The sequence below is a fragment of the Aspergillus udagawae genome, assembly GCF_001078395.1.
Source record: "Aspergillus udagawae IFM 46973 DNA, scaffold_8, whole genome shotgun sequence".
Classification (NCBI taxonomy): Eukaryota; Fungi; Ascomycota; class Eurotiomycetes; order Eurotiales; family Aspergillaceae; genus Aspergillus; species Aspergillus udagawae.
The window spans coordinates 1,160,198-1,183,000 of record NW_025091271.1 but is presented as its reverse complement, the minus strand read 5'-3'; the positions used below and the strand labels follow the sequence as shown (position 1 = coordinate 1,183,000).

At 50.0% G+C, this 22,803-nt stretch overlaps 9 protein-coding genes and 1 non-coding gene across 10 annotated transcripts; 5 read left to right on the top strand and 5 right to left on the bottom strand.

The window, feature by feature from the left end:
* Nucleotides 1–443: 443 nt before the first annotated feature.
* Nucleotides 444–1,816, top strand: Aud_009891 (uncharacterized protein; the record flags this gene model as incomplete). Its single annotated transcript, XM_043294735.1, has 2 exons — nt 444–785; nt 839–1,816. 2 exons carry the CDS (start codon nt 444–446, stop codon nt 1,814–1,816), a joined length of 1,320 nt encoding a protein of 439 aa, XP_043150670.1.
* Nucleotides 1,817–2,310: 494 nt separating this feature from the next.
* Aud_009890 lies at nt 2,311–2,382 on the top strand. Its single transcript has one exon. It is a non-coding gene; the product is annotated as a tRNA-Arg (tRNA).
* Nucleotides 2,383–2,667: 285 nt separating this feature from the next.
* Aud_009889 (zinc-dependent alcohol dehydrogenase) lies at nt 2,668–3,985 on the bottom strand (the record flags this gene model as incomplete). The annotated part of the gene is made up of 4 exons (XM_043294734.1): nt 2,668–3,437; nt 3,503–3,659; nt 3,708–3,756; nt 3,861–3,985. 4 exons carry the CDS (start codon nt 3,983–3,985, stop codon nt 2,668–2,670), a joined length of 1,101 nt encoding a protein of 366 aa, XP_043150669.1.
* Nucleotides 3,986–5,134: 1,149 nt separating this feature from the next.
* Nucleotides 5,135–6,287, top strand: Aud_009888 (uncharacterized protein; the record flags this gene model as incomplete). The annotated part of the gene is made up of 2 exons (XM_043294733.1): nt 5,135–5,795; nt 5,860–6,287. 2 exons carry the CDS (start codon nt 5,135–5,137, stop codon nt 6,285–6,287), a joined length of 1,089 nt encoding a protein of 362 aa, XP_043150668.1.
* A 108-nt stretch (nt 6,288–6,395) lies between these two features.
* On the bottom strand, nt 6,396–7,406 carry Aud_009887 (SDR family NAD(P)-dependent oxidoreductase; the record flags this gene model as incomplete). Its single annotated transcript, XM_043294732.1, has 4 exons — nt 6,396–6,446; nt 6,509–6,926; nt 7,005–7,270; nt 7,338–7,406. The coding sequence occupies 4 exons, from the start codon at nt 7,404–7,406 to the stop codon at nt 6,396–6,398; spliced, it is 804 nt and encodes a 267-aa protein (XP_043150667.1).
* A 648-nt stretch (nt 7,407–8,054) lies between these two features.
* Aud_009886 (L-rhamnonate dehydratase) lies at nt 8,055–9,542 on the bottom strand (the record flags this gene model as incomplete). The annotated part of the gene is made up of 3 exons (XM_043294731.1): nt 8,055–9,025; nt 9,118–9,340; nt 9,456–9,542. 3 exons carry the CDS (start codon nt 9,540–9,542, stop codon nt 8,055–8,057), a joined length of 1,281 nt encoding a protein of 426 aa, XP_043150666.1.
* An 824-nt stretch (nt 9,543–10,366) lies between these two features.
* Aud_009885 (putative C6 transcription factor) lies at nt 10,367–13,140 on the top strand (the record flags this gene model as incomplete). Its single annotated transcript, XM_043294730.1, has 4 exons — nt 10,367–10,557; nt 10,658–10,692; nt 10,750–12,298; nt 12,351–13,140. 4 exons carry the CDS (start codon nt 10,367–10,369, stop codon nt 13,138–13,140), a joined length of 2,565 nt encoding a protein of 854 aa, XP_043150665.1.
* A 1,375-nt stretch (nt 13,141–14,515) lies between these two features.
* On the bottom strand, nt 14,516–16,778 carry Aud_009884 (putative Ste20-like serine/threonine protein kinase; the record flags this gene model as incomplete). The annotated part of the gene is made up of 4 exons (XM_043294729.1): nt 14,516–16,182; nt 16,236–16,552; nt 16,624–16,654; nt 16,727–16,778. 4 exons carry the CDS (start codon nt 16,776–16,778, stop codon nt 14,516–14,518), a joined length of 2,067 nt encoding a protein of 688 aa, XP_043150664.1.
* A 1,149-nt stretch (nt 16,779–17,927) lies between these two features.
* Nucleotides 17,928–19,594, bottom strand: Aud_009883 (DNA-protein crosslink repair co-factor UBX5; the record flags this gene model as incomplete). The annotated part of the gene is made up of 2 exons (XM_043294728.1): nt 17,928–19,027; nt 19,108–19,594. 2 exons carry the CDS (start codon nt 19,592–19,594, stop codon nt 17,928–17,930), a joined length of 1,587 nt encoding a protein of 528 aa, XP_043150663.1.
* A 760-nt stretch (nt 19,595–20,354) lies between these two features.
* Nucleotides 20,355–22,378, top strand: Aud_009882 (AAA family ATPase CDC6; the record flags this gene model as incomplete). Its single annotated transcript, XM_043294727.1, has 3 exons — nt 20,355–20,406; nt 20,470–20,733; nt 20,781–22,378. 3 exons carry the CDS (start codon nt 20,355–20,357, stop codon nt 22,376–22,378), a joined length of 1,914 nt encoding a protein of 637 aa, XP_043150662.1.
* Between the last annotated feature and the right edge of the window lie 425 nt (nt 22,379–22,803).

Genomic DNA, 22,803 nt, shown 5'->3' with positions numbered 1-22,803 from the left:
CACAGTGGTGCTTCGGTCGAGGACGACAATGACAATTTACCCTCTTTTTAAATGTCCAAACCATCATGCCAAGACGTTCACGAGTGAAGTTCTGCGGCAAAGGTGAACGGCAAAATCGGCGCAGTTCGAGCCTCAAATCCGGATCCGCGACTCGTCATGAGGTATATGCGACTGATTTGCCGCTGTTCGCTGTGCTCGTGAGAGAGACTGGCGCATTTTGTTGGCTCTTGCTTGTATCATGGTACCCGCTCCCATCCATGGTTCGATGCGAACTCCACGGGTGTCCGTATAAATTGGGCATGTCCGCGTAGTATCTCGGCGTGCTAGTACTATCCTGGGATTTTTCAACGTAACAGTTCATTGGCACGACTGGTGCCTCGCATCTTATGTCTGCGCCCACGAGGCATCTCCACAGACTTTCGATAGGTGGTGACATTCCAGTTATGGATTCGCAGGCGGAGGGGTCAGCATATACCGAAGGCGGTGCTGCAATGAATAGCTCCAGTGTAGAGAGCAGATCAGGCGGAGAAGAGTCGGCCGGGCTGTCAATCGTCCAGGCGAACTCTGGCATCGTATATGACCTCGCTCGGTTGGACGGTGATTCGGAGGTGAGGGCGCTTGTTGGACTGACGAGTCACTTTGATGTTGTCGGCTGTCGCTCGATACCGGGGGGCTATGATTTTCAGTTGTCGGAAAGGCCGCGGGTTCATATTGGATCTGATGCTTATACGTGCACCTGTTTGACCTTCTCGGGCCATCCTGAGGTGGCCTGCCAGCATATTTTCGTAAGTTTGGTACCTACCGATCAGACCAGATAAGCGCTAATTCTTAATTCAAGTGGCTTCTTGATCAGTTACACGGCTGCTTCATCTCCCAACCACCTGCATCCGAGGTATTGCTGTCAGAGAACGGGTTCTCTGAGGATTTCCCTCGTATCGAGCAGCTCCTTGAGGGCAAGCTTGAGGCCGTAGCTGAACAACTGAACTGGCAGTATCTTCGCAGTGAGTCAGAAGGGGGCATGAGCCGCCTTCAGAAAGTGAGAGATATTATTTCTGCGTTTAGTACATCCACAGTCCTCGAGGACTTTCGCAATGATCTCGTGGAACATGCAGATCAATCACGCACTCCAGAACAGTGCGTGGTTCAGGGTGATTTTGAAGCCACCATGGTACGACTAGCTCTCCATGACGATGCTGTCTTCTCTAGCCTATGCAAGGCGATGCCTCCCGGGGCTTGTGCGGCGATCTATTTCGACAAGATGCAGGAGAAGACGCGGAGGCTCCTGGCAGACTTTGATCGCTATTGTCAAACAGGGCAGCTGCCTGCAGACAGCACAGGTCTGGATGTCGACGATGTTGTCGAACAGCTGGAACGAAATGTCAACCGCATTGAGCAACACATCATTGCTCGGGCACCTCATGGCGCGGAAGGCGCAGCAAAAGCCCTGGTGACACTGCTTGAGGACATCTGCAACCGTAACAAGGATTCTCTGGATGGTAATACGTGGGGGCGGACGACGTTTCACGGAGAGGATGAGGACCAGCGGAATCTTTACCACCAGCTTATCGGCAGAGCAGACGAGACGGGGAATTTCTTCATCCTCGATGCGCTCGAGAAGCTACAACCAACCGTTTTGGGGGGATTCGCGGACAGACTGGGGAGGATCCTGCAGAAGAACGAGGTAAATAGAGCTCCCAAAGCCTATATTCTGAAGTTGGGCGCTCTAGTACGCCTGGCTGAATCGACTTCTACTACATCTGGGCAGAAACGCCCTGCCACGGCCACATCTGGAGGGGATACCAAACGCAGTCGATGACTTTTACAAGACTTTCATGGTCATTGTGTGTGATTTGGTTGGCTGTCTGTACATATTCCATGCTTTCCTTGAGTGTTCCGTATCTAGATACCCTTGTACGTCTAATATAGTCATTGTGCTTCATTCAACCCAGTGGACGTCTGATAGGTGGGTGATATGTTGATCTATTCCCATATAGCCAGTATGCTGACCATCTATGGTCCTCACCTACCTAAAACATATGACATATATATAGCACAATATCCACATCCATTTCATGGTTCAAAACTTGAGGTGAAGCTGAAGATATATTGCGATCAGAAATAACATACCAAGGCTATCTACTGAATAACCACCGGTGGTGGCATGGCCAAGGCGCTGTTTTTCACTGAGCCTAACATTAAGCTACAGGAAGCCATTCCAGATCATGAGGGCATTGGCAAGCAATCCATAGCTGTTTCTTGAATACTTAAAGATTATATAGCTAAATTAGGTGCACATCGTCTAATAAGCCTGGCCGGCTGGCCCAATGGTAAGGCGCTTGACTACGGATCAAGAGATTGCAGGTTCGAATCCTGCGTCGGTCAATTTTTTTTATTTTTTTATTATTTATTGACTTTAATCCTCCTCCACTTTCTGTCTGTTCAGTCGAGCTGATTAACGGACCGCCCTCAGCAGTTTTACTTATTTTCAGCTGTGGGTTTTTAGCAAACGGGACTCACAGTTAGTGACAGGATCAGGACATGGTTGAGATGCTACCGAGGTCAAGAAAACAGGCCTCAACGCAAAGGACGACAATAATAATCACATTGATCGATACCCAATACGGAACAGCACACGCACTCGTGAAGGAGCAAATGATACCGACAGCCCTAGGACAGATCTAGAACCACTCTTCCCTGGAGTTTACCCTCGCCCATTTCCTGGAAAATGCTCGTCAAGGCCTCCAACTTCTCGGTGCGGAAGTGAGCCTTGAGGACACCCCGTGCTGCAAATTCCAAAGTCTCAATAGCTTCGGTTCGGTTTCCAACGGCCGAGCCAGTGACCGTATAATGCTTGTGAATCATTAACCCCGGAGTAGCTGTTGCGATGGGTTGAGGAGTATGTTCGGGGATGCCCACACAAACAAGCGTGCCGTTAAAACGCAGCATCAGGATAGCCTGGGCGTATGCGGCATTCGAAGCAGTGCAGACAAGAGCGCCGTGTGCACCCAGGCCATCGGTCAGCGACTGGACATGAGCGACAATAGCTGCGCCGTTGTCATCTGAGGGGAATTTGGTGATATCAACAAAGTGCTCTGCGCCAGAGGCCTTGACTAGTTCTTCTTTGCTGCCGTGGTCGATGCCGATTACGCGCAGACCCATTCCCCTGCTGGCCAGTTGGACTGCCAAGTGTCCCAGTCCACCACCAGCGCCAGAGATGACGACCCACTGCCCTGGTCGAACCTGGCTTCTCTTGAGGGCAGCGTAGACCGTGACACCCGCACAAAGCATGGGGGCTGCCTCGTCCGAGGCAAGCCCGTCTGGAATCGGTGTGACGTAGTTCGCTGGCCCGACGGTGTACTGTTGGAATGTGCCTGGGGTATAGTACCCGGACACTTTCTGTTTAAAGCAGAGTCCGTCGGAGCCTGCCTGGCATGGCTCTGCAAAGTTCGTTTGTCAGTCCGAGATTACCAAATGAAAGCTTTGGTTATCGGTTGGCACATACGGCAATTTCCACAAGCACTCGAGATCCATTTGACACCAACTCTGTCCCCAATCTTCAAGCCAGAAGATTCAGCTCCCGGGCCGAGCTTGACGACTTTTCCCACTCCTTCATGCCCACCAACTTGTCCTGGCAGCGTAGGATGCGGAAGTATCTTCCACTAGGAGACGTCAAGGCCTAGCTTTAGGTGAAGGTGGACGTGACTTACGCTGTTTGTCATGATACCATAGTCGGAATGACAAACACCAGAATGTGTTCTATTTGTCTTTGTCAGTCCCAAGGAAACAATACTGTTTTGGGTATAGAAGAATAACAGAGCATCTCCTTCCAACGGAAAAATATTCCGAGACACGAGACATACAAATTGATAAGAACTTCACCGGCGCCAGGTTCTGGGACATCAATCTCCTCAATCTTGGTTGACACAGTGCCAGGCTGGTCATATACAGCCGCCTTTTGCTTCTTTGGAATCTCTGGGGCGGCCATATCGACAATATGAGCTTATGTGGCGCAGTTCTGATGGTATACGTGCTCTCTTGACGGGAACGGGGAATGCGAAAGAAGAAACGGTCATAAAAGTGTAGGTGGTAATTCGAGTGGTCCAAACACTCCATGATCTTCGGACCCCTCTTTATCTACTCCACCTCTATTTGATCTTCATTGCCAAGTCTGTGCTACTTGCAATGGTAGACTACGTTACTCCTGACCGAGAAAGAGGAGTCGAGGTGGAGCGGGGAGAGTTAGCCGGCAATTGTGGACAGCCACACAACCGACACCCGCAGCACGATGTGCAGGCCTAGGCACTATTTCGGATGTGACAGCTCGAAACATATGCTGCATGCTTGCGCAAGGCAGAAGGCCTAGGCAATAACTGAATTGGCACTCGACTTCTTTCAGCGTCCAATCAGCAGAGTATAAAGGGCGCAGCATGAGGGGTATAGCTTGCTCCAGACTGCCGTAAGTCGCATGCTGGTATGAGAAACGGCCGTAACAACCTAGGGTCAAGCGGCAAGACGACCTCGGTAGTACCTCAGCAGTTTATTTTCCAAGATGCACAAGTATAAGTCTCATATTATGTCTGTTTCGTTTGTAAGCGAGGCGTGTGATGGGAGCGAAGGGAGGATCAGTCGATGAGGGGTCACGAACGTCGCAAGCCGAAGCGGGGTTCGTAGAGGTTCCTCACCCTTGTCCCAGCAGGATCTATGGTTGAACAAAACCTTTTCAAAAACTCAAGGTAGGACTGGAACTCGACGAGAGACAAGTATATATCTTCCACCCAAATGGCTCAAAAGGTACTCACGAAAGATACTCACCTGATCGTCGTTCATCCACGTTAACTGGATGGAACCGAAGTGGCACTTTCGGCATAATGGTCGCCGATGGCGTTTTATTTCAGGGAAATCAACAAAGAACAGATCTAGATTATGACCTTTAAAAAAAAAAAAAAAAAAAAAAAAAAAAAACAACCTCATTTATGTCATCATCGTACACAACTTCTCTGTTGCTCATGCATTTTGACACTTTGTGACAGCTGAAGCGCCCTACCCCGCATTCAGACCATCCCAGGTACAACCCAGGTGAACGAGTAGCAGACCTCTCCCAAGACTACTGCAGAGAAGCATCAAGAACGACGAAATGCCTATCCCAATTGTCGACTCTCACATCCATCTATTCCCGGAATCGCATCTCCCAACTCTGGCATGGCATGGACCCAACAACCCACTTGGATCGCAGCACTCTGTCGACGAATATCGTGCAGCAACAGCAGCTGTACCTACATCTCCAGACGCAGCACAAGACACTTACCTGTGCGGCTTCATCTTTCTCGAAACGGACCGAAGCTCATCGACCGAAGAATCCGGCGCTGGCTGGTCGCACGCTTTGGATGAAGTGTCTCTGTTGACTCGCATTGCTTTGGGAAAACCAATTGCAGGTGAGGGACATAGAGATGTCGATAGACACCTATGCTTGGGAATTGTTCCCTGGGCTCCCGTACCCGGGGGCCCGGCCGCGCTTGAAAAGTATCTTTCCTTCGTTAAGGAGAGGACCCAGACGGAGGAGGTCTGGAGGAAAGTACGCGGAGTGCGATATCTTGTTCAAGATAAACCGTCGGGTGTTATGCTCAGTCAGGGGTTCATTGACGGGCTCAAGTATCTCGGTAGCAGAGCGCTGACCTTCGACCTTGGCGTGGATGCGCGGCAAGGTGGTCTTTGGCAACTGAGAGAAGCGGTCGAGATGATGAAGAGAATCTATGATGGCGTGGATGATGGAGGCGCTGCATTGACACTGGTTATTAGTATGTTGCTTTCAAGCCAATAACTGATTGACACGCAGGTGAACTGACCAAGGCACCACACAAGACCATCTCTGTAAACCGAACCTTCGTCTGCCCTATTCTACTTCTGATTCTATAACTTCTCATCCCGAATTCCTTGAATGGAAGTCTCTCGTCAGCGCCATGGCCCAGTATCCTACAACTTACATGAAGCTCTCCGGTGGCTTTTCAGAGTTACCTCCGTTTGCATCGACTCCCGATCTAGACGTCGCGTCCCTAGTTGATAGACTACAGCCATGGACAGACGTTGTTTTCGAGGTTTTCGGTCCAGAGCGGGTCATGTTTGGATCGGACTGGCCTGTTTGCAATTTAGCTGGAGGTGGAAATGAAGTCTCCTGGAGTCGCTGGAAGAGTGTTGTAGAGAATGTTCTTGAGAGACGAGAATTGACTGATGAACAGAAGAAAGGGGTGTGGGGAGAGGTTGCAGCGAAGGCGTATGGTATCAAGATCTGAATATGCAATCTGCGGCAACTATTATGTACATTTTTATGCGCTTATCATCAATGCCATGTAGAACACGCTCGTCGGCATAACCATCGTCACAACAAATCATCAGAACGGTCACTGCAGGTTCACAAACAATCCTCCATCCACGAGAAGCTGTGCGCCAGTCTGTTCATTTGTTAGTAGTGTTCACCCAAAGTCAGAGCAAGAAGAATAGACCATGCACTCACCACGTAGCCACTCAACTCATCGCAGGCCAAGAACACAGCTGGGCCAGCCAGATCAGGAGGCTGACCCAACCGCCCCAGTGGGATTCTCCCCTCCATATACGTCCTCTTGACGGGATCACTCATGTCCTCATCGTTCAACTGGGTCCGGATAGTTCCAGGGAGTAAGGCATTGCATCGGATTCCGTACTTTCCTAGCGCTACAGCAATCGATTGCATCAGGCTGAGCACTCCAGCCTTGGTAGGGGTATAGTGTGTCTGCTGTCCGCCTCCGACAAGCGCGGAGATGGAGCTGATCCCGATAATCGAGCCGCCAGGTGGTGATTGGGCCAGGGCCATCTGCCGTGCTGCCGCTTGAGTTGCGTAGAAGGCTCCGCAGAGATTCGTGTTCACCGTATGCCCGAGAAGTGGAGGGTCAACCCTGCAAAGGCCGGACGGTCAGTAGCTGTACAGACGGCTTCAATTCAAAAGCTAAGACATGTCAAGCGACTTGACTTACTCCAGGAACTCCTCAAACTTGCACACTCCCGCGTTGCTCACGAACACATCTAGCCGTCCAAAAGCCTCGACTGTCTTCGTGACGAAGTCCCGGCCCGTCTCGGGCTGGGAGACGTCTCCAGCTACTGTGATGAATCGTGCCCCCCCACTTCCAGTAATCTGAGCAACATCGTTCCGCATGGCCTCCAGCAACGGCTCTTCATCTGGTCGTCCGAGATGGTTAACTGCTACCTTTGCGCCATGACGGAGGTACTCGAGAGCAATAGCCTGGTAAAACAAGTTAGTCGGATCGCAAAGATTGAAGATAAATGCTTCCATGAATAAGAATCCATACCCTACCGATACCTGCCAATCCGCCCGTAATGGCCGCAACCTTTCCGACTAACAGCTGCGGAAGAGGCATCGTGATACGATCTGTTTCTGATCGACGTATGTCCACCGCACTTCAGAGTTTCACTCAAACGACGCAATTGGAGGAATTAATGGGCAGCCAGCAGTACACAAGGATATAATGTTTGATCTCCGGTTGACGGTGATTTTGCCCTCACATGAGGGCAACTGGCCTAGGGAACCCCGCCGAAGGATAAGAGAGTGATAGCGGCAATTGGTGGAGTTTTGTTCGGGCTTCGTGCTATTGATACCCCGATCAACCCATCCCACTTCCCCACACTACTCCATGCAGATTCTGTAGAATCGGAGGAAACGCCGACTCGGGAACAACAAGGGCCGTACGTGCAGGAGGTAGAAGAGAGGTACTGGTGCTGCACGACTACTAATCTGAACTAGTATTGCTTGGGAATAATTGCTCATTAACAAAAAGATGTTGATTGATTTTATGTGTGAAATAGATGGGTAGTCAATATGAGTTATAGTACCGAGGGGTACTAGCATGACAGAATTCTGATCATTCAGTCTATCAAGCAAAACAATGCAATTAAGCCATATATACAGTACATTCCATGAACAAAAAGTGTGCAGTAAATGGTTGAATAGAAGAATCCTCGTCAAGAACGTGGCATTTCAGGTGGATATCTAGACAAAAAGAGTCAATCTAGTGAGTAGCACCGTTGGTCAAGTTTTCGTCCTCAGCAGGCAATGTGAGGCTCTTCTGAGGGGCCGGTGTGAGGATAGTGGCAGCAGAAATTAGCGGCGCCGCAGGGTTCAGTTCCAAACCGAAACCTGGCTTATCCAGGATCGAAACATCGAGGAAACCCTGAGTCGGGATGGGCTCATTCACGAAGAGGTTACCAAACACTGGCTCGACGGTCATACCATCGGGAGAGTTTGCCAGGTATTCCTGGAAGGGTGAGTTGGTCTGAGAAACAACAAAATGATACGAGTAGGGGCCGGATGCGTGAGGCACAACAGGGATATCGTATGCTGCAGCCATTGCCGAGATCTTGAGCAGTTCTGTCATGCCACCGACCCACATCACATCGGGCTGGAGGATGTCAAGGTTGCGACCCTCAACGAGTTTCCGGAAACCATATCGAGAGTATTCGTGCTCACCCGTAGTGAACTTGACTGTGGGGTGAGCCCGCTTGAGGAGGGCATGGCCATCGAAGTCATCGGGACTGAGACACTCCTCCCACCAATCGATGTTGATTCCTTCCGCCTCACACCGCTTGACGAGCTCAATTGTGTATGGAACGTTCAAGGACATGTAGCAGTCCACGCGCAGGGGGAAATCAGGGCCGACGCTCTCACGCTGCTTGCGGAGGTACTCTACGTTCTTGAGCAATCCTTCCGTGCCCTCATCAGGACCATGAGGCAGGGCCACCTTTGCGCCAATGAAACCCGCTGCCTTGGCTGCAGCAGGCTGAGGACCCGTGCAGTAGAAGTGCAACCGCGTACGGGTAGCACCGCCGATGAGCTTGTAAACCGGCTCGTTGCGAATCTTGCCCAAGAGGTCCCAGAGAGCCAAATCAATGACGGAGATAACAGCGACTGGAAGACCCTTTCTGCCATAGAACATGGAGGCTCGGTACATTCTCTCGAACAGATCGTTTGTGTCACGAGGATCTATCGTTGAAACATCAGGTCAGCTTTTCCCATTGTTTGCATGTTGAACGGCCTGTAACCACTCTGCTTGGACCGGAAACCGAGTAACGTACCAGCGCCGATCAGGAAACGCTCGAAATGCTGATGTACCAACCAGCAGGCTGGAGGGCCACCGAATCCAGTGGCGAAACCCTTGGTACCATCGGTAGCTTCGATTTCGACACAGAAAGATCCCAAGACGTTAATACCCCACGATGTCCGGGAACCGCGATACTGCGCCCATTTTGCCATGGGAGTGGAGATGTCACTGTCAACCAACCAGTGACCACCTTTGACCTAAGTCATCATGAGGAGGTACATTTAGTCAACGCATTTCGTCCCGGCCATTACGCTTTTTCAATAGGAAAAGCCAGAAGAGCGCAAAAACTGCAGACCTCGAAGAACTACTTACATTGTGATAGTCTCCACCAGCTCCAACTCCATCGATGATGAAAGTCCGGACTTCTTTAATGCGGGGGAAAGTCGATTTGAGAGTCATGGTGCGATAGGGTGAAGTTGGACAAATCGCGGACGGAAAAAGGAAAAGGAAGAGAGAAGATAGGGACTCAATAATCTAGCATGATGATAAGTGGAAAACCGGTCATATTTGAAAGCGACCATCCCGACAACGTATCGTGGGGTTCATGACCATCATCCTCTGGCATATGCTTACCTCGGGGCATTGCTTGCCCGAGACCAACACGAGTGATTGGCCAGTGACCTACGTGGTGTACCTTACTGTACTAGGTAGGTAACCTAAGGTAGGTAAGGTATCGGCCGGAAAGATGGACGAGCCACTGTCTGTCCTCTTTCGCGATGGAGCTGCCTATTATTGTCATTCTGCTCCAGTGCAAATTTGCAGATACCTTTGCTAGCCCGAGATGGTCTACTCCGTAGATGCAAGTAATCTAAGGGTACTCTGCACTCCATAATTATGATCAATTCAGGCCAGCTCTCACCGGTCTCGTGGTCATGTTATTTGTGGGGATTCTTGTTATTTTGCGGGGTGAAAAGCTGTTGCCTCAGGCACTGCCGAGGGCGATTTCATTGGCCTCTTGTGATTGTTCCCATGGCCTTCCCCAAGCATAATCCTTTGATTCCTTTCTGATTTCCCTCCCTTCCGTGTCCTCGATATCGGCAGTCTGTCCCGGCCTTTGTCCATTGATCCTCATTGATACCCGCATTATCTTGCTTTTCCGGCTGGACCCATTACGCTGCATCCCGTCTTGTTGCATTACTTCCGATGATCATGCCTTCTTGCTGCTGATAGTGCTGCTCTTGCTTATGGAAGCTTTCCATAACCCCGAAACTCGCTAGAACACAATGCCGAACCCTGCTATAGCTTCTGTTCAGCGGACTCCACCACCACCAGCACGGCTTGCAAGCGACCAGAATAAGGAAGAACAAAGTGCTGATGAGTCGTGGTCTGCTGGCGATAGTGATAATGAACGCGTCGCGCCAAATGGTTCAAATGCAGCCCGAAGTTTGAAACGAAAACGCCCGCTCACTGTGTCGTATGTTACTTCTTTTCCTTTCTACAGTTTCCAACAATTCGACGATGTCCTCAGAAATTTTGTGCAACTGCTGATTCACACATCTCAAACCGGATTATAGATGCGAACTCTGCAAGCAGCGTAAAGTCAAATGTGGTGAGTATCTGCTGCCCAGAGTTTTTGTCCTTTCTGGCATATGACTCACAGTTGTAGACCGAGCCCAGCCAAGCTGTGGATGGTGCGCTCGCAATGGCCAGCTATGTGAGTACAAGGAACGAAAGAAGCCTGGACTTCGGGCTGGATACGGAAAAGAATTGGAGCAGCGGCTTGGTATGCTCATGAGCTCTCTCCTCTTTAACCTGTACTCATCGCTAATAAGGACAGATCGGCTGGAGCAGGTCATCCAGACGCAAGCCCGGCTCATTGAGACTCATATCATTCAAAGCCAGCATCGCATGAGTATGAGTCATGACCTCTCACAACCTGGGCCACATTCGTATAGTTCTCCGTCCGAGCCTTCTGCCGCTCACGGACCAAGCCCTCGTAACGCAGTCTATTTTCAAGAGACGTCGACTGCCCCTTTATCAGCTCGCCACAACGATGTCTCAATCACCAGCCCCTCAGATACTTCGGTCAGGAACACGGTACAGGGCCGTGTCCCGAATGGCATCTCTCCAGCCGGGCCACTCTCCTCCATGTCGGGCAGCAATCCACATAACGACTATACAGGAAATGAGTCTTCATTGAAGGTACCAGTCAACCTGTATTCTAATCAAGAGCACTCTCTGGCTGATCCAGAACTCGATCTGCCACCGTATGACCTCTTGTACGCACTGGTGGACTTGTACTTCGAACATATCAATACCTGGTGTCCTATTCTTCACCGGAGAACAACCTTAGACACTTTCTTCGGACCTTCTCCTCTCGAAGAAGCCGACCGTATGGTTCTCTATGCTATAGTAGCGACGACTCTACGGTTCTCGAGTGACCCTCGCCTGAATGAGCAAAACCGCAAGCGGTACCATGACTCTTCAAAACAGAAGGTCATCTTGTACGGCCTCGAAAACTCGTCGGTGAATGCACTCCAGGCGTTGGTGATATTAGCTCTGGACCTGGTGGGATCGTCTAATGGTCCGCCGGGCTGGAAATTGCTTGCTCTTATCACACGGTCGGTTGTCCAGCTGGGATTAGCTGTTGAGTCCAAGTCGTCTCTCATCGCCCCTGTTTATCCGTCCATCTACACCTTAAGAGCCGTCACTCTACCGGAGCCCAGTTCCTGGATTGAGGATGAAAGCAGGCGCCGACTGTTCTGGATGGTATACCTTTTAGATCGATATTCCACCATTGCTACGGCTTTCGACTTCGCTTTGGATGACAAGGACATTGACCGCAAATTACCATGCAAGGATGAATACTTCACCAAAAACGAGCCGGTAGAGACGAGATGGTTCCAACACACGAGTGAACGTCCTGATTATCTGAGTCGGGCGGAGAATGTTGGTTCGTTCGGTTTGTATGTGGAGATTCTTGGCATCTTTTCACGCATACATCTCTTCTTGAAGAGACCAGTGGATATTGGATCTCTATCCGATGTTGAAGGATGGCAGACAACGTATCGCAAGTTGGACAATGAGTTGACCTCTTGGGAATTTAACCTCCCTCCTGAATATGCCTATGAGAACTCCTCGCGACTGTTCAATGGATCGAAGCATAGCAAAAGTCTGCACTGTGACTGGGTGCAACTTCATTCCACATTTCAAACGTAAGTGATCTTGTTCATCATAATCATCCAGACTATTAATACCGGAGACAAGAGCTGTGATCCGCCTTCATTCATCCGCCGCCTATCCGACCACGAGGTCTCCAATCTTTACACCATCATATAGTGCCAGCCAACGCTGCTTGCTAGCTGTTGATAATATTCTTTCAGTGACTCGTTTCGTCATGGACAACAATATGCTTGACAAACTCGGGCCCCCCTTTGCCTTCACTCTGTGGGTCTGTGCTCGCCTGTTGCTTGTACATGGCTCAACCATCGCTCACACAGTGAGCCCCGATATAATATTCTTCGTTGACGCGCTTGCCCAGATGGGTAAATACTGGAAGGTTGCAGAACGCTATAGTACCATCTTGCAGCGTGTCCTTGACGAGTACGGCGAATACCAGCAATCTGGAGCGACAGATGGCGATCGATCTACACCATCCAGTGTGAAGATTCTCGCAGACATGCGTCGCTGTGCGTTTGACCTGGATTTCCTCATCTCACGGCAGCCGCGCTCGTCCCCAGCGGGTAGCCAACTAGCAGCGCCAACAATGCCCATGCCGTCGCGAAATCTAGCACCAAATGAGCTGGAGTATCTCGACGTCTTTGGTTTCTTCAATGTGCCCCGCGTCCCTCCCACACGAGCTCCAGACATGACAAATCTGGATATGAATGAGCCTGTCAACAATCCGATGTCAATACATGGCCTCACCGGAAATGGTCCCAACGGTTCCACAAACTCCACCGTTGACAATACACATAGCAATACCAATGAATTCAACATCACCAATTATCTGATTCCGACCCCTGAGACTGACTGGCTTTTTCGACCTGGTGGATAGAAGTTGGCCAAAGTATCAGTTCTCATGATCCGGTTTCTGATGAAGTGCTGAACGGACGTGTCTCGACCCGTGGCTTATCAACGACCACAGACGGAAATGAAGCCTTTAGCACTCTTTCCAAAAGGGGTCGAACCTGGCAGAGTCAGATAACGCTAGCTGATTTGTGTCAGGAATAGCGGGGGGTTTGTGGTTTGGAGAAGGACGCGCTGCTCAGAAATGCTCAGAAATGAAGAACATCTGGTGGTTAGCTATCCAGGCTCAGATCCTTCACCACATAACCCACGCTGACACTGGCTGACTAGGGGCACAATGAATGGTCCGTTGGAGGAAGTAGTATGAGATGTTCCCGTCATCCGGAGGAAATACTTTCCTCAAGTGCGCAGCCGTGCCTACAATACGTTGGACAACGTCGGCTTTGAACTTCATCATGTCAGACCAAGGAAGGGCAGTTACAGGTGATTGCGCGCGAACTCAAGTGCCCCGTCAACCCTGGCCTGTTGTGTCCGCGGGAGTATATCGCCAGCCATATTGTCCGATCTACCCTCAGCAAGAACTGACACAATGATATTACTTCGATGCGACCCAAAAGCTTCCGCCCTACACAGTTGTAATGCTCCGGCTGCACATCGGTTTTGGATGACAATAAGCTCCTTCCCAAGAGAGAGGCACATGTCCATTGTTTTGGAAAAATGTCGATACTCACAACTCGGCCAGTCCCGCCTCGCAGGGCTTCTTCATGGACTGCTTACTCTTCCGTATGTACCAGGGCTTGAAGTGCGATATAGCGCTGGTACTATGTCTCGCTGTACAGAAGGATCTTTCCCTGCCAGCTACCTGGAAGCAGTAGGTAAATCAAAGACAAGTAGCACGGAATGAGTTTGTTTCATTAATCATGGTCACTGATTCGTTTTAACATGGACACCTTCCTGTACACTCTCACTTGTACAATAGCCTTATCTCCACTCATCTTCGCGAATCCGCGAACACAGACCCCAAGGTATCGAAATCGATTCAGAATAGCCGCTGGGACATAGATTGGGAGGAACCAGCCTAGAATCCAACACTAAAAGATAAGGAAAACAGACAAATTTGTAAGTTAAAGGAGACAATCGGATGGTTTCGCACGTGTCGTAAAGTAGAGTCAAACAAAACAATAGTGAAACAAAGGCTTGATGAGAAAGTCAAATTTTGCACACACCTCAAGCAGAAGGCCTGCAACTCCTTGAGGGATGCCTGAAACCCGGCCCAAGAAACACTCAGCGCTCAAGTCAGTGGGTGAAGAGAATTGAAGAGAAATCGACATGCCGACTTGACAGTCTCCAGCGGTGATGCATTAAACAAGTCAGATGGAATAATGTGTTGAGTGCGAGGGTGATTAGGTCTTAGACGCTTTCTTAGCATGACCTGCCTCAGACGCGGCTGGTTCGAGTGGATAATATCCTTCGTCATCATTTTCATCGTCAGTGGGAACCTCAATGCGGACGAGAATCTCTTCGAGGAAACCTTCAAGGAACGAAACCACCCCCGAACCCATTCCAACTGGTGATTCGTTGTCCCAGTTATCTATTCGAGTAAACGAGTGAACTAAATCATCGACAAGGCTTTCAATCTTGACCTGTACGTATTGGCGGGCACCCTTGATCTCAGCTAGTTTGTCTGGATTCTCGCCACTGTGTGCCATAGCCTGACGAGAAATCAGATCTACCTGCTCCCTACGACGACGCACAGCGGTCCTGAGAGCAGGAACGATGACATTGAGCAGGGGTGTAACTGTCTGAGGTTCAGGCGCTTTGGTTGGCACTGGCTCTGTCTCCTCGATATGGCGGCTGATGTGCTTCGGGGCCCAACGACGGACGGACATTTCGGGACCGCCACTGTCGCGCGGCGTGTCTCTCTGTTGTTGCGGATGGGGAAATATATGAGAAGGGGTTGGTGGAGGAAGTGAATGCGAAGGTAAATGAGTATGGGGTTGAGATTGAGCTTTTGATGTAGTAGGCTTCCGCTCGGTGCGGGAAGGAGAGATTTGAGTTGAATCCTGGGAGGGATATGGTGTTGCGTGGGCAGTTGGAGTCGGAACGACTCGTCCATTTCTCGATGGACCCGAAGAGCTGCTGGGGGAGAGATCGAGTTGGAGAAAAACAGAGTCCTGTGCTAAAGATTGTTGTAGGGCCCTGTTGTACTCGCTTGTGCTAGGACTCTCTGTAGGTTGCCCAGCAACAGGCCTCTGAGAACGCGTAGGTGTTCGAGGTGGACTGACTTCTGAAAACGAATGTTTGACAGGCGACGGTGGCAGCGGAACCTTTGTGGGAGATGCACTAGCCACAATGAACGAGCTTCTTTTCTTTGGTGAGTCGGGTTGAGGACGACTTGATTTCATGACCTCCTCGTGAGGCTTGTCTTGGAAATTCCAGCCCGTGATGTTGTGGTTCCTGGTATTTATATCGGCCTCCCTCATCGGGTCCCGAGCTGTTGTGCGTCCTACGGGGCGCACAGTGCCAAAGTCCCAGAGGTCTTCCTCATGTTCGCGATCTTTGTCATCCGACGGGAGATCTTGTACATGGTCCTCATCCACGCCGCCATTTTGAACGCCATTACGTATCTGCCATCCTTCATAGCGCTCGATCAACTCCGTCAGATAAGTCGTTCGTCTTGCTCTCTTGACAAATGGGTGCTCGAGTAACTCCTTGGCCGACGGCCTTTCCCTGGGGTCACGCCGCAAACAGAGCTCGACAAAGTTCTTGAACGGTTTGCTGAAAGGCCCCTGAAGCGTGGGCGGAGGATTTTTAGGAATCAAGAACAAGACCTTCATCGGATGGATGTCGGAGTAAGGTGGTTCTCCCTGCGCCAACTCTATGGCAGTGATCCCCAGAGACCAGATGTCAGCTTTATAATCATACCCCGACTGTTTGATGACCTCTGGGGCCATCCAGAAAGGGGTCCCCACAAAGGTGTTCTTCTTTGTCATAGTTGCCGAGAGCTGGCTAGAAACACCAAAATCCGCGAGCTTCACCTGGCCGTTGGACGTGAGAAGGATATTTGCAGCTGTCCGAATTGTCAGCTTCACAATTGAGTCTCAAATGAAGATCGCAATGTACCTTTCACATCGCGATGCAATTTCTTATCAGTATGCAGATAATCCAGGCCACGAAGCAACTCTCGCATGATTATCATGATATAGTCCTCCGGAATTGGCCCCGGGCGAAGAAGATCGCTGCAACTACCCCCCGAACAAAATTCCATGACAATCCACAGATGAGAGCCCTTGAGAAAAGAGCCATGATACTTCGTAACATATGGAGAGTCGAGTTCGGACAAGATGGCAATTTCCTGGATAATATCTTCGACTTCGTCTTCAGCATTTTCGACATCAATGACCTTGATGGCGACAGAGTTGCCGGTACGTTTATCGACCCTTAATTGCAAGTAGACGAACATAGTCAGCGAATGCGATAATCATGTATAAAAAGGGTCGCCGCAGCATACCCTTTGTAAACCTTTCCAAAGCTGCCACCACCTACGACAACATAAATGTCAGCAAAGGCGACCCCGATCAATGAAGTCCGATATATTAGGGACTGATACGCACCAATGCAGTTTTGCCTCATGTAAATGGTCTCAGGGTCTACCATGCCTTCCATTTTGGCAGAACTATGAGTGGCCGATCACGAAAAGAATATAAGCTCTTGGGGAGAACCTGTAACAGATGACCAACGATCAGCCACTTCGCGAAACAAGTGTCGATCAGTCTCCTGCCGAATGAGTTTGAGCGCAATGAAATAACGAATGTCTGTATCAAGGGCCTCTTTCATCAAGAAAAGCCTTGGGGGATACATCATTGACCGAGAGTCAATTACATACCGATCGCCTCGAACAGGCTAGGTGCGTGACTTGCGAATCGAGGGGAGCAGCCGTGCCATCGGAGGAATCGTTTAATATCAATCAAAGGAATTTCACTGTTAGCAAGATTAGTAACCTGGCTTCCCTGTCATGCCTGAGTACATTACTACATCAAGGATTGTCTTAACTCTCAACGAGATCCCTTGTCCCTTTTGCGGATTCCCACCAGCTGTGTGCTTCGAATGGACTATACAGGCACGGGCAAAGAGGTTGGATGCCTTGAATCCTTGCTTGCCGCCAGCCCTAGATTCAGAATATTGCGTAGGACAGAAAAGCTAAACCAGACCGTGAAGATGCCTTAGTTCTGGTTAAGTGAATGTGGGATTTCCCTTGCGTCTCTGGCGGCAACAACAAGACAAACAACAACAGAGAAACAGTCCGTTGATTGGAGCAGTGCGGGGTTCATTTTGCCGGGCGGTGAGGTCTATCTCCGCCCTGGTCCTGGACAGATTGGTTAGGCGGTGAACTCAATTCAGATAACTAGCATATGAAAGTGAATGGATAAGGCTGGACAAGGCAGCTTAGACTACAAGGCACGGCGCATTCATCTTGAGATCAAGTTTCATTCCTATCAAGAGGATGGGTCGCACATCTATAGTGACATCAATGATAAAGATGCTGTCGTCAAAGCCACATATCACAGTCCTCATGGTAAGGTCAGTAAACCTTGATAAGAGAACATGCAACAGGTGTTCAATAAGATCATGATCATAGCAGAATGGACAAATCCAGTCAGTATGGAAGAGAGATAATACATTTGTATTACGCCAATGTAGAAGCAAGTAGTAGAGTAGAAAAAGGCTCACTATTTCTATCACCTGCTCAAATGGCCGAATCCCCGTCGCAACGCCTCTAAATTAAGAGTTGGGGTATGTGATTCGACCTCGCGTCTATAGGTCTTCAAGGTATCCTATCATGACAGTTCCGTTCTTGAGGCCAGCCTCCTCAATGCTCAAATCGAGCGAGTCAATTAGATTGCGGCCCATTGAATTGAGCTCAAACTCAACCCCTGCCTTTTCCGGTAAGGGGGGGTCAGCTTTGAGCCATTCGTAAATCCTCCTGACAGGATCAGCCAGAGCAAAGCGACGAATGACCCTTCCGGACGGATGGCGAAGTTGGATACGCGTAGTAGTAGCAGGATCGGCAGGTGGCTCAGTATGTGGCCGATTATCCGGAATTGACCAGAACAGTGATGATGCTTCTTCTTCCACTGCCTCCTCGGCTAGATCGTCCTCGCCCATAGGGACATCATCAGCAGGAGCGGCCTTGCCTTTGCCCTTGACGTCTTCAGTACTGCGGGTCAAATCGTCCGGATCCTCCACTCTGTGAGCTTGCGCTACCGCATCTCCCAAGCTATTTCTCATGGCCACCTCCAGCATTTCTTCCTCGGTCATCGTGTCGATGCTCTTCTCCTTCTTTTCGGGTTTTCGCTTCGCCACTGGATTTCGCACGTTATGCTTGAGACTGTAACGGTCAAGGAATTCATGAAGCTGCATGAGAAATTCCGCAGGCTTGACCACAGGTGGCCCGGACCAAACTTTCATTTGCTCGCCCGTCCGGGGATCAACGATGGCTATATGGGGGTAGTTCTCAGAGACATCGCTCGCTTGAAAATAGTATTGCAGATAAGGCGTCGCACGTGAATCATCTTTGGAATACTGCAAAAAAATGAAATGTTCTTTGACAGTTTCCTTGACTCCGGGATCTTTCCACAAGTCCCTGTTCAATACTTGACAGTCGAATATGGACTGATCTTGTATGTTGACAAGCAACCACTTCTCATTTTCACGACCCTCCTGTCGTGCAAGATCCCAAGGCAACCGCGACATGATGTCAAATGGGGGGCGGTACATCTCTGCTAGCATGTTTTGTTTGCTAGAAGCCTCAGATGCTCCGCCTGTAGCCGCTGCAAGTCTTTCGCGATGCGAGCTCTCGTCACCACCTGCCCAAATTTCTGCCGTGTCCCTTTGATTGAATATACCAGGTCGACCTAAAGTGCAGAAAACAAAGTCAGAAGGCTGCCGACGACAGTAGCGGTAGGGACAATGGAAAATTTGTCGGCAAACTGACTGCTTCTTTGCTGGCGGGCACGCAACTGGCCCAAAATATTTGCATGCATGTCACCATCGTCAAAGTCCGCCTCCGGCCCTACGAGCGTTTCCGTCGTGCGGGCCATAGGAGCTCTCACGCCATCAGAAGTATCTCTCCCGTCACGGTACATTTCTTCTTGTAAACGACGGGCCATAGCTTCATCATCCTCAAACGACAACCCCTGTGGCTGCGGGGCTCGAGGCGCAGAACGTGCTTCGTCGATGGCAATATCATCATCGGAATCAATGTGTACGATACTGGAGTTGTCCTCGTATCCAGCAGGGCGCGATGTGCTAGGTCCAGTGGCCGATGGAACCGGCTCCTCAGTCAAAGGCGCACCTCCATTCTCAAAATAGAGTTGCATGGCCTGCTCAATATTGAAGTCGGCCAGCTGCAAATACTGAGTCGCCAGCGAAGGGTTCGAGCCAGTGATCTCTGTGAACTGAGCAACCACGTCGCTTTCCATGATGGAAGAGTGAAACTGAAGATTATAGAGGCAAGGAAGGGAACGAGGCGATGTGAGCGATTGCAGTCTCCAGTGCAGGACGATGTGCGATGACACTCCGTTGAAAGGCAAAGTGATGCAAACAGTTGCAAATCGTAGACTTCGAGATGAATGATGAGCACGGCTCGGACATGCGACGGCGTCTCTTGGAATCACTTAAAGAAGAAAATGAATATATGCAGTGGGCTCTGATACAGCGACGAGTACTTGGCAAGGAGAAAGAAATGCTGATGTGACAAGATTTAGTTTGAAAGGAATGAAACCTCTAAAGTTTGAAGCATTGAATACTTCCCCGTCTTCGATCATCCACTCAACAGTGACGCACTTGTCCGTGGCAGCGGGCGATCTGATTCTCCGTTGGCGTAAGATATCCTTGGGTTACCTTACCGTTCGTGTGTAAAGCTGGTATTAATAATGGGCCATATCCTAATTTCCGGCCAAGTTGCCGCGTCTGGTAATTAGCACGTGACACTCAGCTACTATGCCTTTTCAAGGGCGCTTAGACGCGCGACGCGGTATCGGTAGGAGACGCGTGAAAGGTGTCGCGTAGAAAAGGAATCATGCCTCTTTTGGATGAAGCTTCCGTACCCAATCCTTCAAAGTGGAAACATAACTGCAGGCACATGGCAAGCGTATATCTCCTAGAGGCACCTTGCACTTACTTCATCAACTGTCTTTTAACCCAGCTCTTTCCGAGAATACAAGTCGAGCGCACCTGGTAATGGCCGTCTCGGTCCTAGGCAAGCGCCAACGAGGTGCCATTGAGACAGAAGGTACGATAGGCAGATGGCCACCCAGTTTGCCTCAAATGCATATACTGACATCCTTGATATCAGCACCAGCATTGCCGCTGCGTAGTTCTAGCAGGCGCCGTACGCAACCACCTCGCATCCTCCAGGAACCCAACGAGCCTTCTGCATCATCAACGCGCCAATTGCGATCACGAACAAGGAATAGCACATACGCGAATCAAGCAAATGACTCTAGCACCAGGATCACGCTTGTCGAGACCGACAAGGTCAAGCATGTTGTACGCGTCACTAAGACCGCGTCTCCCTCGAAAATCGGTCCTGAACCTCAAACTTCAGAAGCGGTCAATGGTAGGCTTATAAGCGGATATATAACGATTTGGTGCTGACAACAGCAGATGAAAATTCAAAACCCATTGAGTTCAAAACCCCTTCAAAGTCCAGATACCGAGACGCCCTGGAATCGCCGCCAATCACCCCGAAGCACAGAGTGCAGGTTGGAGGCAAGTCGATGACTCCGCGCACACCTCGCCAGACATCGAGCCCAACATCTTCTCAAACTATTTATACGACTGCTAGGCAGCTATTCGCGCGAGGGGCAACTTCCGGTCGATTGGTTGGACGGGACGCTGAGCGTGAAAAGCTGACCTCATTTATCCAGGAATGCCTTACCTCAAGGAAGGGCGGTTGTCTGTATGTCAGCGGTCCCCCAGGTACCGGCAAGAGTGCTATGGTCCGAGAGGTATGCAACGGGCTAGAACTCGACGCTGTGCAGGTCGCGCATATCAATTGCGCCAGTATGCGAGGACCCCGAGATGTATACTCGAAGCTCATTGAGGATCTCGGTGACGACGGTCAGATTTTCAGGAAGAGCGACGCGGATAGGCTAAAAGCCATGTTTCTTCCTGACAGGAAACATGATGGTCTATTCTTGGTTACCTTGGACGAGATCGACCACCTGCTCACCGCGGATGCTGGAGTTCTACAGTCCTTATTTGAATGGTCTCTGAGCAACAAATCGCGTCTCTTACTCATCGGAATCGCCAATGCACTTGATCTGACAGATCGCTCATTGCCACAATTGAAGGCGAAGAACTTGAAGCCTTGCCTACTACCTTTTTTACCTTACAATGCTAGCCAAATAGCGAACGTAATCACTAACCGCCTCCGGTCTTTGCTTCCTCCTGATCAGGATGTGGAGCCGAATTTTGTGCCATTGGTCCAGCCTGCGGCTATACAACTGTGCGCAAAGAAAGTTGCATCCCAGACCGGTGACCTGCGAAAAGCGTTCGAGCTTGTCAAATCAGCCATTGATCTTATTGAACAAGAGACGCTACAAAAGCTGGGGAAGCAGAGCTCTGGTGCTGATAGCGCTTCCAACACCATCCTGGTTGAAAATAACAATCTCTCCTCCCCGGCCAGAACTTCGATATCCAAACAGAACCCCACCACAACATATACTATTATTACGGCACCACGCGCAAGCATCGGACATATAGCTCGCATTACTTCATCTGCCTTTGGGCAAGGAACCGCCCAAAGGCTTCAGGTGCTCAATCTACAACAAAAAGCGGCTCTCTGCTCTCTCCTCGCCTTTGACCGGAAACGGCGCGAGAGTGATATCCCTGGCACACCCTCCAAAACCAAGATGTCGGCCCCTACTATTAAGCAGATCTTTGATACTTATTGCACACTGTGTCGGAAAGACAATATCCTCCATCCCCTGACGGCTACTGAATTCAAGGATGTCATCAGTAATTTGGAGACGTTAGGCCTCGTCGGCGAATTTCAGGGCCGAGGCCGAGGTGGAACGGTTTCTGGCGGCTCTGATGTCAGACGCACTCCTTCAAAGTCGGGCTGTGGGCCGATGACTCCAAGAAAAGGAATGGATGAGCAAGGCCTTGTTTGCTTTGTTTCCCAGAAGGAAATCGAGAGCCAGATTGCTGGCCCGGGTGAAGGCATTCTCAGAAGATTACTCATGGGAGAAGGTCTGTAATCCTATCAGCTTCAGATTTAGGGGCACTGAAGGACATATGCTTTGTTCGGGACTTTTAAGCGTTGGTTTATTAGCATTCTGTATGGGCGTCCAGGATTGTTGGTTGGATCAAAAAATAAGCATAACTCGAGGACTTTTGGGCTGGGCGCTTCTGCATTAGACACAATACTTGGTCACAATACAACGAAAGAATCGATCAAAATCATGATTTTACAAGATGATACTCCGCGGACCTCTACGAGTAGAGTTTGCCCCGATGAAAAGGGAAAAAAAAACTATATAACAAGATTCAATCGCTCTCGATAAGTTCAACACGATTTGAGAGGTAGTTTCAGGAAAAAGAACAAAGAGGATAACGGAAGGAATGACGACGGAACAGTATCTGGATAGACATGATAAAGATACACGATGAAATGGGTATGTGT